We start from the raw sequence: 21,641 nt of genomic DNA on the forward strand, positions 1-21,641 counted from the left end.
AGCGCCTCAGCTGGTGAACTTTAACAGCTAACGGAGCCAGATGTTTCCCTCAGGAGTTGATAGAAAGCAAACAAGCATGAATATCCAAACACACGGCTCCGAATGAATACTAATGTTTCTCTTCATGTCTGCAGGAGGCGTCAAAATCAACACGTTAGCCATGTCGACTTTATGAGGGCATGATTTGGAAGTAATAAATATTGGAAATACTGGGCTGTATTCCTTATTTAAAATAGAAAATAAGTCGACTGTTTATTAAAACATCTGTCAATCATTTGTTTTGGCTTCTTGCATCAGGGTTAATCTTTTGTTAACTTTCAAATCAAAGAATAGATAACTCTCCATGAAATGATCAAACAGAGAGAATGTAGACGGCTGAACTTTATAATTAAAACATCAGAAATACAGCTCAAACATCTAATAACTGAAATTCAGCAACAGATCTTCTTCTCGGAGACTAATTTGCACTACTGGGAGAGGTTGTATCTGTTTAACATCTTTAAAGCCAACGATTCTTACAATTATGTTCATTTCAAAGCGCCGTCTTACCCGGCAACAAGAAATACTAGCGGTTTCCTCGGAGAAACTGTCCGTTTAACGAGCTCAACAGGCATGAATGAAACCGGCAGCGTTACAACCCAGCAGTGTGTTTGGACATCTAAGTTATCTTTGGGCCCAGATCTCCTCCCTCGGTTCAGTTGTCCTGGGCCGCAGCCATCCATGCCTGCCGTCTATCCCCTAGCTCGCCCACAATCCCTGATTAATGTGGTCTGGGCGGGAGCTGTCAGAAATGGCAGAGAGAATCATGGGATTTCTCCTTCAGAGTCCCAATGACACCCAGCAGCTGCAGGAGTAAACAGATGACTAACCACTGGCCTTTTGGCAGCCTGTAGAGATTCACACGGAGGGAGGGCCGCGAACGTTGCTTTGACATTTAGGTGGATTAGAAAGTTCTTGGGTTCTGCTCTCGTGGTGTCAGAGGTGGTTGGCATAGTAATTATTTGCGTCTTGCTTTTCTTCTGCTTGACCCCCCAACTGCAGAGAAAATCTAGAGCTTCATTTTTTTTCCCCTTCTTCTTGCAGACGTTTGTTCAAATGAAATGTTTTAAAGTGTGAATCATCCTCTCAGACCTCATCTGGAAACAAATCACATTGTGTTCGCGATGCTACAGGAGACATAAGAGGTCTTACTTTAAAGAAACGACAACCAGTTGTCATTTCAGACCATGTCCTGCTGCAGAATTCATTTCAAATCTGGGGCTGAAGCTGTCCTGGGGCACAGTTTTGTGTGAGGTATTGACATATTAAAGGCTCAATCAGACAATGGCTGCTGTGTTGTTCTTTTCTTTTTAATCACAAATAAATTACTCTTTTCTCAAAACACCATTACTCCTCCGGAAATGAAAACTCACTCATTGTGAATGTCTCATATCAGGTAAAAAAAAACTGGAGAGAATTAATTAACCTTTGTCATTTTAATTGCTTTAGTGACAGCTGTCCTTTGGCGCGGGAGCTATCCTAATGCACATACTGTGGGCTTGTCAATTACTTTCACAGTGAATAGATTAAAACGCCACAGAGGATAGAGTCATTTCATTAGTCAGACTTAATGCCCCCCAGACATAACCAGGTACGAACACTTCACCCCTAAATATGCAGGAAAATGAACAATACTATTAAGCCCATATGAATCGAATGAATTGTGGCAACATGAAATTAAGTTTACGCTCTATTTAATTCAACCCCGCTGCTTATATTACATTCGGTGTACAGATTTTCTTTGGAAGGACGTGGAAATTAAGAAGATTTCGAGGCTTTTAATAAAAGATCTCGGACTGAAATGCGGGGCACCTGTGTGGCGCGGCTAATTGCTTTAATGGACGTTAGCCTCGTAAGGCTGTCAATTCTTTCACTACAATGGATAATGGCCCACAGCGGCGACTGTCTAATTCTCCCATTTTGCTGTTTGCACATCTATGATCTAATGCTACTCAGCTCATCATGAATCTGAGCGAAAATTAGGCCAATTTCAAATATCTGTCAGCTGGATGTCTCAGATGCTTTCAGCACCAAAATGCACCAAAGTTTTTTTCCGCGTTATTGTGAAGACAGGCTTCATCAGGCTGTTAAACCGTCTTTTTATCCACCGACTGTGAAGATTTTGACACGCGTACATTTGGGAGGATCAGAGACGTTCTCATCGATGTTCAGTGAGTGCGACAGAAGAATAAGACTGTCAGATGTTAGGCTGATGTTACAGAATACAGAGAATGTAAGAAATAGTCAAGAATGCAACAGTGCGAGATCCAACGTCTTCACTCGGTCACTACAGCACAGGATACTGGGTTAACTTTACCCAGGTAGAAAACTACTGAGTTACCAATCAAACCCAAGACGACAAGTTGTTTTTACACATAGTTTGTATATACAGTAGTAGTATAGCTGTGGACCATCATATTCTTCTCTAGCGTTTATATATAAATACAAAACGGTAAAACGGTTGATGCATCAAACACTAGATGAAAATCTCTACTCTTGGGTTTAATTGGTGAGCCAATGGCTCTCTATGCATGGGTGCATTGTTGCATCTCTGCTACATTGAGTCAATTAACCCATTTTAAAGCGTATAATTGTATAATTATGTTATTTGTCAATATAGCAATCCAGCTGGGATTGGCTCGAGCCCCCCGCGACCCTGACAAGGATGAACGGTTATGAGAAGATGGATGGATTTATCAATCTAGTAACAAAATGCTGATTATTTGCACAGTTAATCATTATAGATATTTGTACGGTTGCAACAAACATCTATTTTCATTATTCATTTCAATATCTTTGTACTGATTTTTCAGTTCATCAATTAATCATCCAAGTTACAGCAAATCTACATCTAAAGCGTCATAAAATTGGCTTTTGCAAGTACTCAGAGTCTGTTTCGATGCTTGTTTTGTCTGACTTTGCACTCCAAGACACAAAGATATTCCATTTCTAATTACATGAAATCAAGAAAACCAAAAAAATCTCACATTTGAGATGCTGGACTCAATAATTCGTTGTCATTTTACCTTAATTAAAACCTTAAAACCTTTTCAAGACTGGTCAAATCAAGTCCAAAATCACATATTTGCATCAAAGAGACTCTCTGTCTTCAGACTCTGAATTCAAACAAAGAAAAAAGGAAGAAACCTCATCAGATAGATGTCACACGTACCAAAAAAAAAAAGTAATTTATCAACCAACAGGGCCAAACATACTCTGGTTCAAATGCAAGTTTCCTTGTTTCATAGAATCGGAAATTGAATATTTTTATATGGTCGCCTTTTGGACTAAATAAGCAATTTGAATACGTGACCCCGGGCTATGGGAAATAGTAAGAAGCAATTTTCAATATTTTCTGACCTTTTATAGATAAAACTGTAAATCAGATAATAATGAAAACAAATGAAGAGATTAATTGCTAATTAAAATCATAATTAATTCCAGCCCTATATAAATCAAATTATGTGAGAAGCTAAGGGCCATTCCCTATAACTTCATATACAGTTGATCCTTTAGGAAGCCACTTGCAGGTCTAATGTCTTACTGGATTTATATTTTCTATTTCATTATTCATCATTTGAAAAGTTAATGAGTGATTTTATTAGTTTTAGTTTTAGGAAGTGAAGGCAGAAATTTAGAGGAAAAAAGTTGGTGAATGATGAAGATGACGCCGATGAAACCTTCGTGTTTCTAACAGGACAACTGGATAATGGTTTATAAAGAACACACCGCCTGAATACCCCTCACCCCAACCTCTTGTTTTAAGCATGAAGGAGAAAGTACAGTGGCTGTTAAACTTGTTTAAAAAAAACGTGAAAGGACCTCTGAAGAGCCAGTATTTGGTTTGTCCCTTCTGGGTTGCTGTATAAACATGCTGGTTCAATCAAGCACCAACCTCCGTGGCAAAAACTGCAGTTCCTCAAACGTCCACTTGAGGCTGGCTCCAGAAGTGAGTCAGTCTCCATAAGTCCCCATGTTCAAATGTCCAACTTCACAGCAGAAATAAACATGTTTACAGCCTGGTACAAAAAACTGTTTTGGTCTCTGTAGCTAATTTCCCCGTTCATGACAACTGTACTGAGGGTGAATTTATATACAACGTACCTGTTCACATTATATTAAGGCTTAAAGTTATGCAGGATTAAGAGCGTGGACGCTTTGATTGACAGTAACTGATATAACAATTCTATGAAAAACATAAACAGCTATGAATAAGCTAAGACATTTCTGTTATTAGATTCCCTTAAATGTTATACACCGGACCTTTAAGAGGACATACACAGACATGCAAGAAGTAAATAGACACCTTTAATTTGAATTTGAATGAAGGTGTCTATTTACTTCTTGCATGTCTGTTCTTGCATAGGTTTGTCTTGTTTTCTTTTTTGTACCTTTAGCAGACAAACTATCAGGATGAAATTATTAAACCCCCCCCCCAAAAAATCAAGAGTCCCCGAGTACCTTAGCCCTAACTTGTGAACTCATTTACAACCATCAGTCTTTTGTTGGAGGGGCAAATACGCAATATCCTGTTCTTGGCTTGAGGCAGCTTTATCAAACCAGACACACAAGTATTGACGACAAAAACGTGTTTGCTTTTCAAAATGACACGAGATATAAGAGGATTACTCGGCTCATGAATATGGCCCGTGTCATATCCTGTGATTTATCACCATATCGGAATCATCTTCATCCATAACAGGCTGCCACACGACACAAAGGCTGATGTTCACATGCCTCAATAGCTCAGGAGAAGAAAAAAAAAAAAGTTAAACGTTGTCTGATCAGGTGGTTAAGTCTGTGGCGAGCGCACACAGATGCCAAACGCAACCCCAGACTCGCAACTGCACCTCGGAGGAAAAGAGCAACTGGTTGAAGATCTATTTTTATGATACGCAACGCTGTCAGTGTTTTATTTACTGAAACAACAGCAGGGAGAGCTGATGATTACTGAATATCACCTTGTCAGAAATGTCACTGAAGTATGAGAGAGCTAGGTGATGCTATTTATACTCACAATAAATAACACACTGATGATTTTCAGAGAAAATCACCATCGCATGACACTTCGTAGTCAGTGTTAATTGTAAGCACCCGTGCAAAGAGCTGTCTACATGATGAGTCGACCAGTTTCCCATGTCATAGTCTAAATATATGGTTCAGTTTTCCTTCGCCGTCCTGCCTTTAAAACAGGCCGGCAGCTAAAACAATAAGGGGCAGCTTTGCCCCGGAGCCGGGTGCTTCGTTTGCCATTGATTTATATCTTAAACAACCTCTCCTGGTGCTTCCACTGCTAAAGGTGAGACGCACAGCCAGTGTTTGTGACAGAGATGGACTAGGCGCGGTGGCAAGAGAGAGAGGGATGATGCGGTTTTAAAAAATGCATCACCATTAAATCAAAGAGTAACCTTGAACGAGTTCAAGCCGGTGCCAGCTCGGTGACACGCTCTGCCCTCAGCGCTCGGTGCCACGGAGCATGCCAAACAGCGGGAGGAGAGAGACAGAGCTGCAAACGCTCTGATACAGGTTAGGCCGGTAGTGGTGGGTAGCGGTCCAGCTTCTCACTGACCAAGGGCATTCACACTGACATTTCGCCCGAGTTAGAGCTCAACACGTTACAGGGAAACGTATGGAGACTGAATGACGGAGACGTCCTTGCAAACAGCGTCTGAAAAGTTGAGAAAAATACTTGTTAATCACTCGGTGCTAATCAGAAAACGTGTGCACAGATGGTGCAGAGAGAGAAACCACTGGTTCAACATATGTGACTCTGCCACCTGACGTCTGAGTCAAACCTCACTGACCTTTTCTCTTTGTCGCTTTGAAAAAGGATTTACGGTAAATAAGCGCTTTCATAATGAGAAAATACGAGTCCGCGAATATGGGATTACTTTTATTATTATACTTGTTTTGTTGCTCCCCGAGCTATTACAGTGCAGACTAACAAAGCATTCGAGTGTAGCCTAGGAGGAGGAAAAATTAACACCGCCCTCCGGTCCTTCAAGCTGCAACAGCTGAACTTTACATATTACTTCTTCGTGCACATTACTAAATCAAGGAGCTACACATATTTACGCTTTTTAATAAGGCACTAAAGCCTCAGAGGGAATTCTGTATTGAGACGACTTACAGAAAGGCTGGTGTAGCACCTATATTTCCAGTAAATAATGTCCTCCGGGCTTTTACTGTAAACATAAAATAGTTACCGGTGCATGTGGACTAACTGTGTGCATGCATTAGAATAAAAAAATATTGATACATTGCAAGAAACATCCTCTTAGATTACATTTCTGGGCAGAAACTATCCTCGGTATATAACTTATTTTTAAATCTAACTTCCTCCACCACTTCTCCCACATTCATTGAGACATGTCATCCATCTATCTCGGCCTCCGGCTGCAGTAGTTCCTCGACCATGAGTGGCTGCTGCAGCGGGGCTGTATTTCAGCATGTTGAAGTGCATGGAGAATTCCCATGAAGGGTAAGGGATTATGGATTTTGGCCTCTAAGCTGCCTGGATGCCCAGTGAGGATGTCTCTGAGCGTAGTAATCTTCAAACACCACGCAGAGTGATGAGTGGGCACTGAGGAGTTCTACTCAGGCTCTAAATGTGTTCCAGCAAGTTACTGGTGAGAGAGAGCAAGAGCGAGAGAGAGAATCACCATTTGGTGCAGAAATGGAAAGGATCGACTCAGTGGCTCCTCCAGGGCAAGAGACACTTTTGATCCTGTGACCTGTTTTGAGCTATAGTCTAGTGTCGAGAAACCCGCGCCAAGCGAGGGATCATATTGGAGTGGCGTGAATGTAAATGTCATGGTTCCCCATCACCACACATAACTGCAGATGGAAAAAGTCAATTGAGCAATTTTTGGGGTCAGGTCGGGCACCCTCGGGGGGTTGCAATCCTTCATAATGAGGGCATGCTCAAGTCTGGTTTAGACTGTGTCCCAGAAAAAAGGGACTTCGATGTGGTGGCCATAGCTGGTGTATGAGTTGATGACACTGGGATATACAAAGAAAAACCTCAAGACTAGAAGAAGAAGGGGAAAGAAAATCGACAGACGCACATCCCTGATCAATATCGGAAGAATTTCTCTGACTCCGTCCTGATTGAATTATACCCCCAACAGCATCTCTTAATTTAAGGCCCTGATTGTTTCTCTGTCTTATTTAAGTGAACTCAAACCGCTCTGATACCATCTTGGGGCCTAAAGATAAGGTGGGTAAGTGCAGGAGGAGGATCAGATGGGTTGAAGGACACCAGTCTTTATGGAGATTATATAAAAGAGACGCTCCTCTCTATCCGATCATATCGAAATGCATGAGATGATGTCAGAGGTCAGGGTTTAGAAGGACGCCGAGTCACGCTGGAGAACTTCCTTTGGGAAATTATGATGCTAAAGATACTGAATAATCTAATAAACACAACATGTTTGTTTCCATACTGCACAGACGAAGAAAAGCCGGCTGCGTGGTGCAGAGAGTGACCTCGGGGCGTTCGAGGATCAAGCGGTTTAAAAACGTTCCTTTGGTCATAATCAAATGAAGCTCAACATAAAAGACATTCCTCCAAATATAAATCCATAATCTTCTGTTTGAATGTAAGTCGGCGTCCTGATCTGTAACGTCGTCTGTATGCTGCTCACACACTCCGTGTGACTGTGCACAACACAAATACTGTCCACGGCTGCAAACAGGTACATCAATTTGGGAGCATGACAAGAAATTCCCTTTAGGTGACAACAAAATGTACATGCTATTAGATCAGCGGCAGTATAGTGTGATGAAATAAATTGAAGCCAACAGATGAAAGCTTGGGGCCCCAAACAGGAGAGAGGAGACCAATGAGAGGTGCACGGGGCCTTTCTTTTGTGTTACACTGCCATCCTTTGGACAATTACAGTACTAAACACTGAAATGCACAAGACTGTAGAGAGTAGGCAGACTCTAACATCTATTTACAGCTGTGCTGTCACATAAAGATGAACTACTAACTAATCTGCCGATTACATTTTTGATGAAACAGTTAATCACATCCAGGGTGAACTCTTCAAGTCTCTTATTTTCTGTCTGATCGACAGTTATTCAACAAGATGTTCAGTCTAATATAAAACAGAGAAACAGGAGACAGATGCTTCACCGATTTTCTGTCAGAAATCACTGAAATGATTAATCGATGATCAAAACTGCTGCTGAGTTTAAGTAATTGTTTCAGCTCTCACTTGATTGTACAATCCACAACAACTCTGCCATGAATTCCACTTTAATGAAGCTTGTAATGTTTCAGTTTCTGTGTCAGAGAAGATTTCATTTGACTATTATATTTACTGTTAAGGCTGTAGTTTGCAGTAGTGTTAAGATCGACTGCGTTATATTGAGATGTTTCTATATATTTCATTTAATTAGAATTACTATTATATTACTTGACTTGACAAAAGGACAGAAGTGACACATGTAAAGACTTCAACAACAACAAATAATGCAACTATACAATAAAATAAAAATTAGCACCATCTGTCGGCGATAAAAGAGGCCCAACAATCGACACTTATGATATCTGATATATGATAATAACAGAATAAAATCATGTGTTTACAAAGAGCAGGGTCCATCCATCTGACGCACTGAAGGATTATTATAACGTGTCAAGGAGAACACTGGAAAATCAAACATCATAAACCACAGACGGCCTCGACAAACAGGATCGGCTGCAACATGTTGAAACTACCTGAAATATGAGTTTGTCTGCTTCAAAGGAGCAATCAATGATTCAGATTTAACTGAAGTACAAACACCAAAATGTGACACAGTACAAATTTAAATTCATGTTCACCCCAGGAGCCGGATATTTCCCTCAGAAAAAACACAAACAAAGCTAGAAGGACTGTGTTCACCAGCCTCTCACTGCTGATGAGGGCAGTGCAGCGTGAACAGAAATCTAAAGTTGAGGGCTGTAAAAACAAAATTAGTTCAAATGAGCTCAAACTTTCGCAGACGGATAATTATTCGCCGGGTTCGTCACTCTCAGAAGTTTATATGAGCCATTGTTAATTAAGATATGTTGCTTAGAGCAGGTTTAATGTGAACTTGTGCTATTTTATAAATAGTAACATTCATTTACTTCTTGTTTCTTCTCTATTACAGTGTGACCATTAAATCCAGTGGGAAAAAAAACATATATGTTTTCCATTATCTCATATACGTCATAACCACCTACCTAAACTACAGAATGCAACTATTTATATATATATATAAATTATGCAGGTAGGTATTCTTCTTTCTTTTAAATTGAATAAACTGTTGGAGCAAACAAAACTACTTCAATGTATGTGACCATTTAATTTAACTGGATTTTATTGTAATAAAACACAAAACAATAAAGACTTATCATCTGTTTTCCATTATCTAATATACGCCATATCCACCTACCTCAAGTACAGAATGCAACACAATATATATATATAAATTCTGCATGTATCTACATAAAGTCAACTTATTATTTTTTAGTTCCATTAAGATTACCAAGTACTCTCTTATTTACTCACATTACTTCCATAATAATCATATTATTTATTACATTTTCTATCCTTCTATCTGTCCTATTGACAATATTTAAATTGAATAAACTGTAGGATCAAACAAAACTACTTTTATGTATGTGACCATTTAATTTAACTGGATTTTATTGCAATAAAACCCAAAACAATAAAGACCTGTCATCTGTTTTTCATCGCTCTCTCGTGTGCATCCATTAAAACCAGTCCGCGCAGTGCTTCACAAACACGCACGAGAGACAATTAGTGCTCACACACAATGACATCTGTTTGCGCGAGACAAACATTTGAACGTCATGCGCGCGCTGCGCCTTTCATGACGTCAGCTGCGTCTGTGTCTCGTGCAGGCGGAACAATGCGTTGAAGTGAATGAGCAGCTGTGTGTGTGTGTGTGTGTGTGTGTGTGTGTGTGTGTGTGCAGTAGCAGGGCCTTGCAGCCGGAGCTGCTGTCCGAGCAGCGATGGGAGGAATTTTAATGTAACGAGCTTTTATCAACGCGCAGAGGTACGTGAACGACGCACCGTGCTTTTATTTTGACATGTACTCGCTTATATATGTTGATGTTTGTGTCATATTTAAAGGGCTCTGGGAGGGAGCTGCTGCTTCAGTGCGCTGAGGCTGTCGTGTTTATTCTAGTGCGGATGCATTGACGTATTAATAACGCTGCTTAATTCGTAATAAATGCATATTTATCATGTATTTATCTGTGGTTCGTCGCATCATCTCCCATCATGTTAAAATGAGTCGTGATGCTCGAGATGGATGTAAAAAAAAAAAAAAAAAAAAGCTCATTATTTATTAATTTCATCCGTCAGTCGGTGCTGATGGACAGCAGGGGATGATGATGATGATGATGCACTCTGTGGAGAACAAGTGGTGAAGCTTAAGAAGCTCAAATGTTCACATGGTTAATGTTCCTGAACGCAGCAGGGAGGGACTGTGGAAACACACATAATAAGACCTCAGTCACACCTCTTTGTGACTTCTAGCTGCAGGGGCAACACAAACACACCTTCACAGGCTCCGGTCACTAAGTTTGAGTCACTGCTTGCATAAGGCGTGCAGTGGAGCTGTGTACAATCCTACAGGCACTCGAGTATTTCATAACACTTCATAGTTGTACTGTTGCCCCCAGTTTCAGAATCCCACTGTGGAAAAACTTGGACAGCTGTAGTCGAGTATTTGTTCTGATTACATTACTTAATTTGTCTGTATTTCAGCCTTTTATTTCACCAAGCTCTCACTGTCATGAGAATTTTTTTAAGAAGAACCTTTGAATAAGGAGGACTGGATTCAAAGTATCAAAGTTTAAGTTGAATTTAATATTGTTGTACAAGAAGGAGCATTTAACAGTGCAACATACACAGAGAAAAAGGCTCCCTGTGGAGCTCTGTGAGGTACGATTTCCTTTTTTGGTTTTCCCCTTAGTAATGAACATTATGTTTCTTGTCCAAAATGACACTTCCTTTAGTCTGTTTCTCATGTCCTTGAACATTTTTAAAATTTCCTTTCCCAGGCAGCTTTAACAAATACATGCTAGATAAGGGGAATACACAAAATAAACAAAAAGACAAAACACACATACACTACCTCTAAGAGTTAAATCACCTGCAGCCCAGTACAATCCTAATTTTTATAACACTCACCAACCACTAAAAGTCAGTTCCACATTTACTCTTGTCTAGCTTCCTCTGTCAACGTCCCTTTCGGTCTTTTCGCCTCTGTCGTTACGTCCATAGAAGCTGCTGAGTCTTGTGACATTGCCCAGCTACGGTTCTAGCTTCCTACTCCCTGTCAACATTCACCCGGAGCTGAAACATCCCCTTCAAGCAATCCGTGCAACCCGGCTAACAAACTGAAGTAACATGAGCTAACAGCAGCTACAGCTGGCAGCAGCATACTTCACTGTCCATCAGGAAACTCTGTAAATCACAGAGAGTTGAGGCCTCATCAGAGTGGAAACATTTTCTCCAGAAAATATGATCCAGTTTCACCAAAATCAGTGAAATAGTTGGAGGTGTGTGACCCCTAAATATGATCTAGTTAAAGGTATATTATGCAACATTTCCACATTGAAATGTCTATAAATACTCGACCTGAGTCATACATTTAGAAGAGTTTGTACATTACCCCAAATGTTTCCAGAAGACTGTAGCTGTAATCTAGTTTCTATAACTTCCAGGTAAACATGGGATAGAGTGAGGAAGGAAGTAGGCGAACATGACTAAACATAACATGAATAAAACTCATACACGTCTGTAAACAAGCACGAGTCACATCAGATTTTCATCTGCAGTAGAGGTTGTTTAACAGTGAAGACACGATCCTACACTACTTCACAATGTCATCGAACTACGTCCTTTTGTTATTAAACAGGAATTTGCAGTGTGCACATTGTTGACATTGACCAGAAACCACAGATTTCACTCAGTACATATTCTGTAATGCGGACAGAGATAAAAATATAAGCTCTCTGTTGACTTTTCTTGACTGAGAATGTCAAATCATCTGTAATGCAGAAGGAATCTAAGCTGCTCTGTGTTCTCCGCAGGTAATCGTGAAAAATGGAGGGAGGAAATTTGTAAGTATACCGATCGATAAATCCTTCCCGGATTATTATGGGGGAGAGCAGCAGTCACCAAGATTGTGTCCAACCTCTGTGTCATTGCAGCGGCTACTCCCGAGACTATCTGGACCGTTTCATTCAAAGCCAAGACTCGTCTGTGGTGAACAAGTTCCAGCAGAAGTACTGGAAAACCAAACAGACGCTCATCAAGGTCACCGGGAAGAAAGAGGACGAGCATGTCGTGGCGTCGGATGCAGATCTGGATGGCAAGCTGGAGGTGAGGAGGAAGGAATGTGAAAGCTGGGTTGGGTTATCGTAGGCCTGGAATCACATCACAGAAACATTAAGAAACACTGGAGATACCTTCCCTCAGGTGGACTAAAATGGCTTTTTGATTCACACAGTGCCCCTATTGGCTCGAGGCTTAAAACTTACATTAGGCTTCCTCTCTAACCTCCATCATCTATGCCTTCATTTCAGGACTGAAGTGCATTTAATGGCTGAAATCGATACCTCATAAAAGCTGGAAGTCTAATTTAGGGCCTGAGTCCCGATGAGAATGGTGATAAACCATTCAAAACTGGATATCTACATACCAGATCACAGCTCATGTTTAAAAGCTTTGATGTGGCAGTTTAATACTTCAATTTTTACCTCATAAAGGCGTTAATGTCGTATCACATCCACCGTGTAGATCAGGGGTGGCAAACTCATTTCAGTTCACAGGGCACATTGCAGTCCAATTTGAAATCAAGCCGGCCATACCAGTAAAATAATTGCACAATAACCTTTAAATTACCACCTTCTGGAACAATGGTCACCCAAAATACAACAAATGACTCAACCTTGTGTTTAATTTGGCTCAAAATCTCCAGCAAGATCCAAAAAAATCTGTCTGCAACTGAGTTTTTTGTCAGGCTGATGTTGGCAAAAGCCTGCCGCTTGTCTGGGCACGCAGCCTTCAGCATGGGTATCTTCAGAAAACACAGAGATTATGACTTTTATGGTGAAGGTAGCTAGCTTTCACAGCTGCATTGCTGATCTCTCAGCTACTAAAAATAAACTGCTCTTTCTTCAAACCAGATAATTAATTTATCGTGTCCTCGCAGTTCTCCTTGGAGGTTTTCACAGTGATAAATCTGATAGGGGTGCTGTGAACACCCCTCTGAAGAAAGAAGGACTGGTCCATTCTTCTTGGAAACCCTGACACCAAGACATCTGACAAAGACATTTTCCACTATGTCCAATCTGACCAAATCCACCTGTCCAGATATGGTCATTTCACACTATGCTAAAACCCAAATGGCAACGTCCATGATTCTGAACTCAAGGTTTCAAAACGGTTGTCCACAAACCAATGGCCAATGTCACGGTTGGTTTACACTCAAGCCATCATAGGGCCTGCTACTCTTATTAGGACAGGGTGACCCTCAGTGGACAAATCAGGAATAGCAGTGCATTTTATATGACTGACTTTGTGTCAAAGCTGATTTTCTTCTGCTCTGCAGGTCTTCCACTCCATCCAGAGAACATGCATGGAGCTGCTAAAGGTCATCGAGCAGTACCAGAGGAGGATCTGCCGTAAGTTCAAGCAAAGTATTTGGCTACTTATTTGGATAACTTCCACAAGGAGACATCCAGGGAGAACTCTTCTAGCTCAGCAGCAGTTCATAGCTCCTTATGGGTGTTTTAGCTCATCACCTTGTCCTTAAGGCTGAAAGAGCTCATGTTATTGTTCAGGGTTGACATCACTGTCTTCACCAGATAAGATGATACGATGATGATCGTTAATCTTTAGCCTGAGGTGGTCTGGTACCAGCTGCACTTCATGCTTCAACGTCATGGTCATGAAGAATGGTGCATGACCAAATCTTCCCAATTACCACCCCCAGTACAAATGAGTGTGCAGCAGCAGAACTATACATGCTGGATACTCTGGACTACTGCTGTGTCTTTGCTAAGCAAGAGCATAGACGCAACAACAACCCATACTTCATATCCACAGTTCCTCTCATAGGCAATTCTGAGAAAGGATACTCCAGCCTCTATCTGGAAGTTTCATTAACAAGCTTAAGGATGTAGACTGGCAAGCTAGAGATGTCCCAGTATCCAATTTTCAGTATCAGTCAATATCAGTATAATGATATTATCAGAATTTGAATCAAACTTTTCAGAAATACAACTACAATACTGTATATGTTCATTTAAGACACGAACAAAGCCTGCTCCTCTGAACACAACTCTGCATCAAATGAATCAAACTAATACAGTGTTCTGTTGAACCTTCGCCATGGGCCCTGAAGGACAGCTTGATTTTGAAGGAAGTAAAAGTAACCCAAGTTTATCTAGTTGCAATTGCTCCATTTTCAACACTAGCTCTGGCAACCTGCCCCACCAAAGGAGGTGACATTTTACAGGGTCCCATTTAAACCACAAGTCCTGCACATGAAAGGGCCGCCCTCCAATACATTGCTTAGTTTGACCCCTCTCCTGGCAACATTTTGTCTTTGGAGACTCTACCTGGAGCTGAACTCAGAAAAAGTCTGGAAAACCAGAGAAATCACGACTATGGTCGATATTTTGAAGTTCTAAAAATGAAATACTTTAGATTAAATGTTGTTTCACTTCATTTGTATTGTAATATTTCTGGTTAAATTTGCAAATCAAGTTTTCTAAATTTGTACAAGAACGAATCGACTACATTAACTCTCTCTCCTGTGCAGTTCTTTCCCAAGAGGAGAATGAGCTGGGTCGTTTCCTGCGCTCCCAGGGCTCGCAGGATAAAACCAGGGCCGGAAAGATCATGCAGGCCACGGGGAAAGCACTCTGCTTCTCCTCCCAACAGAGGTAGGCAACAATAATTGCAAACAATGGTATGGTAAACAAATGCAACTATTGTCAAGAGGATTGCTGTGTCTTGTTATGCTATGCTTGAGTTGTTTCTGCTTGATTCTCAAAATTATTTGAGAAATTAAGATTAGGTATTCACTAATTATGTTTTGTTAGAGTTTGCTTTATTTCTTTATTAGGGGGGATCAACAAAAGTTGGTTAAGCTGATTCTTCTACTGGCCTTTGGTTGCCTCTACTAATTGCTTTTGCAAGACTATCTGGGCTGGGGGACTCATAATAAGTGCATGACAATCAAGTACTGTCTAAAACTAATGTGTTTATGATAATTAAAAGTCAAACTTCTTACATGCGCCACCATAATACTTAATTGAACACTGCATCCTACAGATTGGCTCTGAGGAACCCTCTGTGCCGTTTGTACCAGGAGGTCGAAACGTTCCGCTACCGAGCCATCTCGGACACGTGGCTGACGGTGAATCGGATGGAGCAATCCAGGACTGAATACCGTGGAGCGCTGCTTTGGATGAAGGATGTATCTCAGGAGCTGGATCCAGATACGCATAAACAGATGGAGAAATTCCGCAAGGTTGGTCTGTCCACGCAGACATTTCGACGTGTCATTATGGAAAGCACAGGCGTAACTAATAACACGAGTATTGCATTTAGTTTTACATATTTCAGCGCTCTGATAGGCACAGAATGTAAATGCTGTCATGCAGAATTTTAATCATTAATGGTCAGTCAAAGGAGTCCAAGATGTCTCATGCTGAAAGGTTTATTGAAGCTTGGCCAAGGATTCATCAATATGCTTGTTGTTGCATGATACTGCCTTAAATCTGAAGAAGTTGCCCTCTCTGACTCATCTACACACCCTCAGAATGCTGCCACAACTACTCTATGTCCATAAATACCCAATGCATCTACAGTATAAGGCATTTGCCAATTGGTCTTTAGTTGACAAACAAGGAAATATGTTTTCCCTTAGTGTTCCGACATTGCGTCGTACATTACGTACCTATCTGTCTCTGACCTCGGCCATCATAGTAATGATCAGAATGGTGCCTGCTTTCCTAAATACAAACATAAAGCCACTCTGGATCTCAAAGAGAAGAAGTCAGTGTCTCTCACAACCTAAAATTGTCCCTACAGTGACCCCAAGACATGGGCTTGACCCTTGTACAAAGTGTACAAATTGTACTTCTGTTATATTGTTGGCTATTACTCATGCTTGTTGATATTAAGGAATTTCTGCAGGCCAGAGCAACATGAAAATAGAAATGATGTCAGAAACCTGCCAACACAGTGTGTGGGAGAAGGGAAAATATTCATACTCCTCCAACATGGCATTTGCTGTAGATTACATCACAAGCTCCCATACCCAAAGGTGACATCTTCATATGTCTTGAGAAGATATTGAGCTATCAAGATAGTCAAAATATCATCAGATAACTGAGTAATTAACTAATTGTTTCAGCTCGTATTTGCTGAAATGACTGAAGAAGTTGAACTAAAAATGCCACTAGAGGGCAGAAAACACCATTGAATGGCGGCCCATTGGTTCATGCATTCTTTAATCTGCTTAAACTTCAGTCACTTGCACAAACTTGAACTCCATTGTTTGTCTCCAGTGTTCAAACCTGTGTGATACACAATGCCGCCGGCTTATCTTTTCAGTTGGGACATTTTCATATCTACTATATCTCAGGTTCAGGCCCAGGTGCGCACTACCAAAACAAGCTTTGACAAACTGAAGAATGACGTCTGCCAGAAAGTGGACCTGCTGGGAGCCAGTCGCTGCAACCTCCTGTCTCACGTTTTAACCACATACCAGGTACACTACAAATCCCAGTTGTTTGCGTTCACACCCCATTGATCTTAAATAGAGTGTTTTCAGTGGCTATACCCTGTGTGGTTATGCCAGGAAGGAAGCCAAAGACAAAGTGAACAAAGCGATACAAGACACTACATGGAGATTTAAAGATCAGACCAAGTGAGGACACAAATTCACCAAATTACTTTGAATGGGCCTCTTGGCTTGTTCTTCTGTTTCAGACGACACTTTTGCACTTCTGGGAGAAGACGTCCCACACTATGGCGGCCATTCATGAGAGCTTCAAGGGCTGTCAGCATTATGAGTTCTCCACAATTAAGGTCAGAGAGCATCTTGAACTGCACAGACGAGATCTAAATTCAGCTTTAAGCAGATCTACATCTCCAAACGTTGCCGGCCAACAACCATAATCGGTGACTCTGTAATCGTTTCAGACGTTAAAAGACCCCGTGGACAAGCTCGCTAAGAAGAAGGGGAAGAAGAAAATGAAATCAGAGAGAGAAGATGGAAAGAAAGCAGAGACCACAGACGACCAGTGAGTTATCTCACCTTGATCTTTACTCATGCAGGTAGACCAAACACGTGCATGCCAACGGTGAAAACTGATCTGTTAATAAACACTGAACCGGTCTGGGCTAAACATGAATGCAGTGTTTTTCTAGCACCTGTTGCCTCATGTGTTTGTGCAGAAATGTTGTAAACCACTCTTCTGTTGTCTTATTTCTAGGCTCATCTCACTAGTGAATGAAAACACCAGCGATCAGACCAGAGAAGGTAAAGACAAAACTATTAAATCTATGTAACAGTATGTTTGGATGGAAGCCCCAAGCGGTCATACATTCATATGTTTTATTTCCTGTTTTCTTGTGATAAATTCATTTAATTAGTTTTCTCGAGATCTTGTGTTATTTATGTCACTATGTCGTAACAGGATACTTTTCTCGTGATCTCAAGATAACTTTGTGTTCCTGAGGTAACAACATAATTAATTAGAGATCGTGTAGTGTATTAGATCATTGCAGGAAATGTCACATCATTAATAACTTGATCTCAAAAAAACTAATTAAATTAACTCGTTATCAGAAGAAAAATGACTGTTAAGGGTTTCTATATCGTTTTACAGTATTAACTACAGAAATGTATTTGATTCTTACAAATCATCATTTTTATTATTGAATGATTCTGCTTGTTATTGTTTGTTTATCATGTGCTTAGTCTATTAACTATAAAAAGTTCCAACATTTCAAGGCAACGTCTTCACGTTGCTTGTTTTAATCAGTCCAAAACACAAAGGTATTTAATTTACTATCATGAAAGACAAGGAAATATAATGTATATAATATAAATTTTGATATTTGAAGTAGCTGGAGCATGGGAAATTTTGGCATTCTTGCTTTAAACTCATTACAACAATTGGCTGTGAAAATAATTTTCCATACTACTCAACCAATCAGCTCAATCTTTATTCCTTAAACTCAAATTTACCAAATGAAGCAATGTAAAATATCTTAAAAACGAATAATACGAATAATCTCCTGGTCATTCTAGGGAAATATCTTCTCTCTGCCTATCCTGAGTTGGAGGGCGATGAGAAGGACAGCATGGCCTTACTGAACGAGATCTTGGGCACTATGTCTGTGGACGAGGGCGACTTCTCTCAGGAGTGGACGGAGGTGTTCGGAGACGCCGAGGAGGGAACGAGCGCAGCGTCAGGTCGACCGGCGGACGCCCAGCAAAAGGAAAACTCCTTCTTTCTACCGTCTCAGCTGCTGGACCAGAGCTTGAATAATCTGCAGTCTTCCCTCTCAGGTCAGAACTTTATAGTCTGTTTGTACATGTGTGAACCAGAGAAGGAGTCTTTCAAGGGATGAGGCATGAGGAAGAACTTCTCTGAGTTTAAATTCATGCAAAAACATTTAAATTAGCCGCCATTATCCTAATTTAATTAAAGTACTTTGGTGAAATAAATATGCCTGAAAACTAAGTAAGGACTTACATTGTTTTTTCCATGAATATCAGCTTAAACTATGCATAACTGCTTTTCCCCCATTGTAGCAACTGTTTCCACACAGGGAATAAAGCGGCTTCAAAATGATTTATCAAACCCACGTCTGTCAGAGCAATAGAAGGCGGCTATTATAACATGGCAATTAGATTTGCTTACCCTGTAGGTGATTGCCAAATACTTTCCATTTCATGTGAGCCTGGGCACTGGCTGGCTGCTAGCACCTCATCTGGTTTTGTTTGATTTGGTTTTGCCCATTTCCAACTCAGAGGGCCGTGAGCAGCCCCATTATAAAACTATAAAGAAACAAAAACTTACAGTATGTGTATATATAATCAGTGGGTGCTGGCTGGCATTTCAGTGTTAATCAGTGTAATATAACAGGTCTGACACGATGCAGAATTTAGGTAAGGAGTTAGTGGTTTAGAACGGGTGTAACGTTATACTATAATTCCTGCAGAGACGCAGCGTTGTACCTTGGAAATATTCCTTTAGTTTAGTGTATCAGAACAGGTGAAGCATATGGTCAATGGGATCCGAGGCCGAGAGTCCAGCTGGTCAACGACACACACTCGGGCCTAATCGATCTTCTGTCAAAGCATATTCAACCTGCTTGACTTTCTCCACGTTTAATTGGAATACGTAGTCCCAGAAACCGCCGACTGAATTCAATCAGAACCGCAGAGAACGTGGTTTAAAGTATAAAACGATAGAACTGACTGAGCATAAAGCTAATTCAAGATGTAATCAGTCTGGAAGTTGCAGGTAGGCGACCACAGACTCGTGCAAATTAACTTTTGACAGCAACACAGAGCACAAAACACCAAGTACAAGCTCAAAACTAACCGCTTTCAGGAGGTCGATGTTGAGAACTTCTCAGATGAGTGTTCAAAGAAGTCAGTCAGCACATGAGAGCAGAGAGCAAAGCTCACAACCTCTGTTAAACCTTGCTGGGAGCTCAAAACAGGCAGATCCTGGAAAGAACCTGGTTCAGAGTAAAAAAAAAAACTCCACTGATTCTTCACTATAGAGCTCTTGGCTTAAGACCAAGAATGCAAAACAAAGCTATAACAAATCTTCAAGGAAGAAAATCCCCAAATCCTCGAGCAAGAGTCGAGCACATTGAGATGCAGTCACACTCACAAGCTTTTAAACTCAACTTGAGCCTTTTCATTTACCTAAAAAAAAACAAAAAACAGTTGCAACACGAGTAGAAGATGCAGGAGATGAAATGCCATAAAGCACTAATACACAAATATATCAAAAGATTTCAAAAGGCTCGTTTGATTTGTTTGTATTTGTCAGTTTGATTGTTTCAGCATTAACAGCACATTCCAGTGTCCTCCGTGGTATTAAGTGCTGCTACACATTTATGTTCTGGACAAAATCAAAACAAAATTTCCTTGAAACAACTTTTGGCCTGTATTTAATAAACCTCTAATAATGTTTCATGTGATTCTTCTCTTTTTGATTACGGCCGTTTGTGTGTCCCATTACACAATATCCGTCCACATCAGCAGCGTGTGAGAGGGTGTGATGGTTTATTTGTTGAATCATGCTTTCTGGCACGCTCAAATTGTCCCCCGATGATGAGTGTGCGTCTCCGTCTCCATTTCAGATTGGGCGGAGATGGTTCCACAGCCCGTCGCCAAGGCAACGGAGCACTCATCTGGAGCCAATCAGAACCCTCCTAAGCCAGCAGCGAAAGGTAGGAGCGAGCCAAATGGGTAAAACATATGAAAAGACTAACTCATTCAGAGACGTGTCCAAGTGAAACCTGTGTTTATGGGTATTTTCAAAGAAGTTGTGGGTTGTTTCCATTCATAAGTTTTGGATCTCGACCAGATGTAGTCTTTTATGGGACAAAGGGAGGTGTTTATATTTGCACCATGTCTTTAAATGTACAGCAGTGACGTTTCTCCTTTTTTTTTTTTTTAAACTTATTTTACAGACACTGCAAAGATGTCCAAAGATCTCTCAGCGTGGTTCAACCTGTTCGCCGACTTAGACCCGCTCTCCAATCCAGACGCGGTCGGCAAAACTGACACGGAGCACGAACTTCACAACGCATAGTTCTTCCTCGGCGTCACGGTGATCTGAAACTGGCACTTTTTGTTGGTGGGGACGGCATGAAATAAGCTGCCACCGTGACCGGAGACAAATCTGATCAGCCACACACACAGCAGCTGTCTCCTCTCTCATTCATAATTGATCAGTTATTTCCAGTGGTGAGTAGTAGTACTTTACGTAAAAGTCATGCATTCAAGTGCTTTTCAGAATAAAAAAATATACATATTATACATAAATGTGTTAATCACTTTACTTTTAAAGGTCTCAATAACAGCATCATTTATTTGTTGATTATGTTTTTCTTTTTTAATCTGAATCTGATTAAAGAGTAAAAAAAACAAGGCAATATTTAATTTTGAATTGTAATGGAGTACAAGTATAAACAGAGCAGAGCAATTTAAAAGTAAAAGTACAAGTATGTTGAAAAATGCTAAATATTTGCTGATTTCAGCTTTTTAATGTGAAGATTTGCTGCTTTTCTTTATCGCAGATGTTGGCAAATTCAATATATGACATCTTTGATCCTTCGCTTCGGTTATCTTAATCTTAATTGAGAAAATATCTGTCACGTTCAATCAGTGGTTGCAGCCCTAACTGGAAAATATATAAGAAGGTACCTTATTATAACATAACATGCTGTACTGTAAGATGTGGTTGCAACAACAAAACTAAGTTGTACAAAAGGTTGGATAATTATTAAGGTATAAAAAGAGAAGAAACAGATC

At 40.5% G+C, this 21,641-nt stretch overlaps 2 protein-coding genes across 2 annotated transcripts in view; one reads left to right on the top strand and one right to left on the bottom strand.

The window, feature by feature from the left end:
* LOC104928895 (glucocorticoid-induced transcript 1 protein) overlaps positions 1-21,641 on the bottom strand; it is a 61,153-nt gene that overhangs the window by 19,458 nt on the left and 20,054 nt on the right. The window lies entirely within an intron of this gene.
* ica1 (islet cell autoantigen 1) lies at positions 9,898-21,157 on the top strand. The gene is made up of 13 exons (XM_027286094.1): positions 9,898-10,097; positions 12,145-12,174; positions 12,265-12,436; positions 13,668-13,740; positions 14,883-15,006; positions 15,398-15,596; positions 16,716-16,841; positions 17,063-17,161; positions 17,276-17,376; positions 17,569-17,615; positions 18,390-18,650; positions 20,465-20,554; positions 20,798-21,157. Exons 2-13 carry the CDS (start codon positions 12,158-12,160, stop codon positions 20,917-20,919), a joined length of 1,431 nt encoding a protein of 476 aa, XP_027141895.1. The 5' UTR covers positions 9,898-10,097; positions 12,145-12,157; the 3' UTR covers positions 20,920-21,157.

Source organism: Larimichthys crocea, chromosome XIII, assembly GCF_000972845.2.
Source record: "Larimichthys crocea isolate SSNF chromosome XIII, L_crocea_2.0, whole genome shotgun sequence".
NCBI classification, from domain to species: domain Eukaryota; kingdom Metazoa; phylum Chordata; class Actinopteri; family Sciaenidae; genus Larimichthys; species Larimichthys crocea.

What these genes read in the sequence shown, in the direction of transcription:
- ica1 (XM_027286094.1), top strand. An exon ending in GTACCAGAGGAGGATCTGCC is followed by an intron (nt 13,741 to 14,882) that starts GTAAGTTCAAGC and finishes TCTCCTGTGCAG; the next exon opens with TTCTTTCCCAAGAGGAGAAT. An exon ending in GCAGAGACCACAGACGACCA is followed by an intron (nt 17,377 to 17,568) that starts GTGAGTTATCTC and finishes TCTTATTTCTAG; the next exon opens with GCTCATCTCACTAGTGAATG.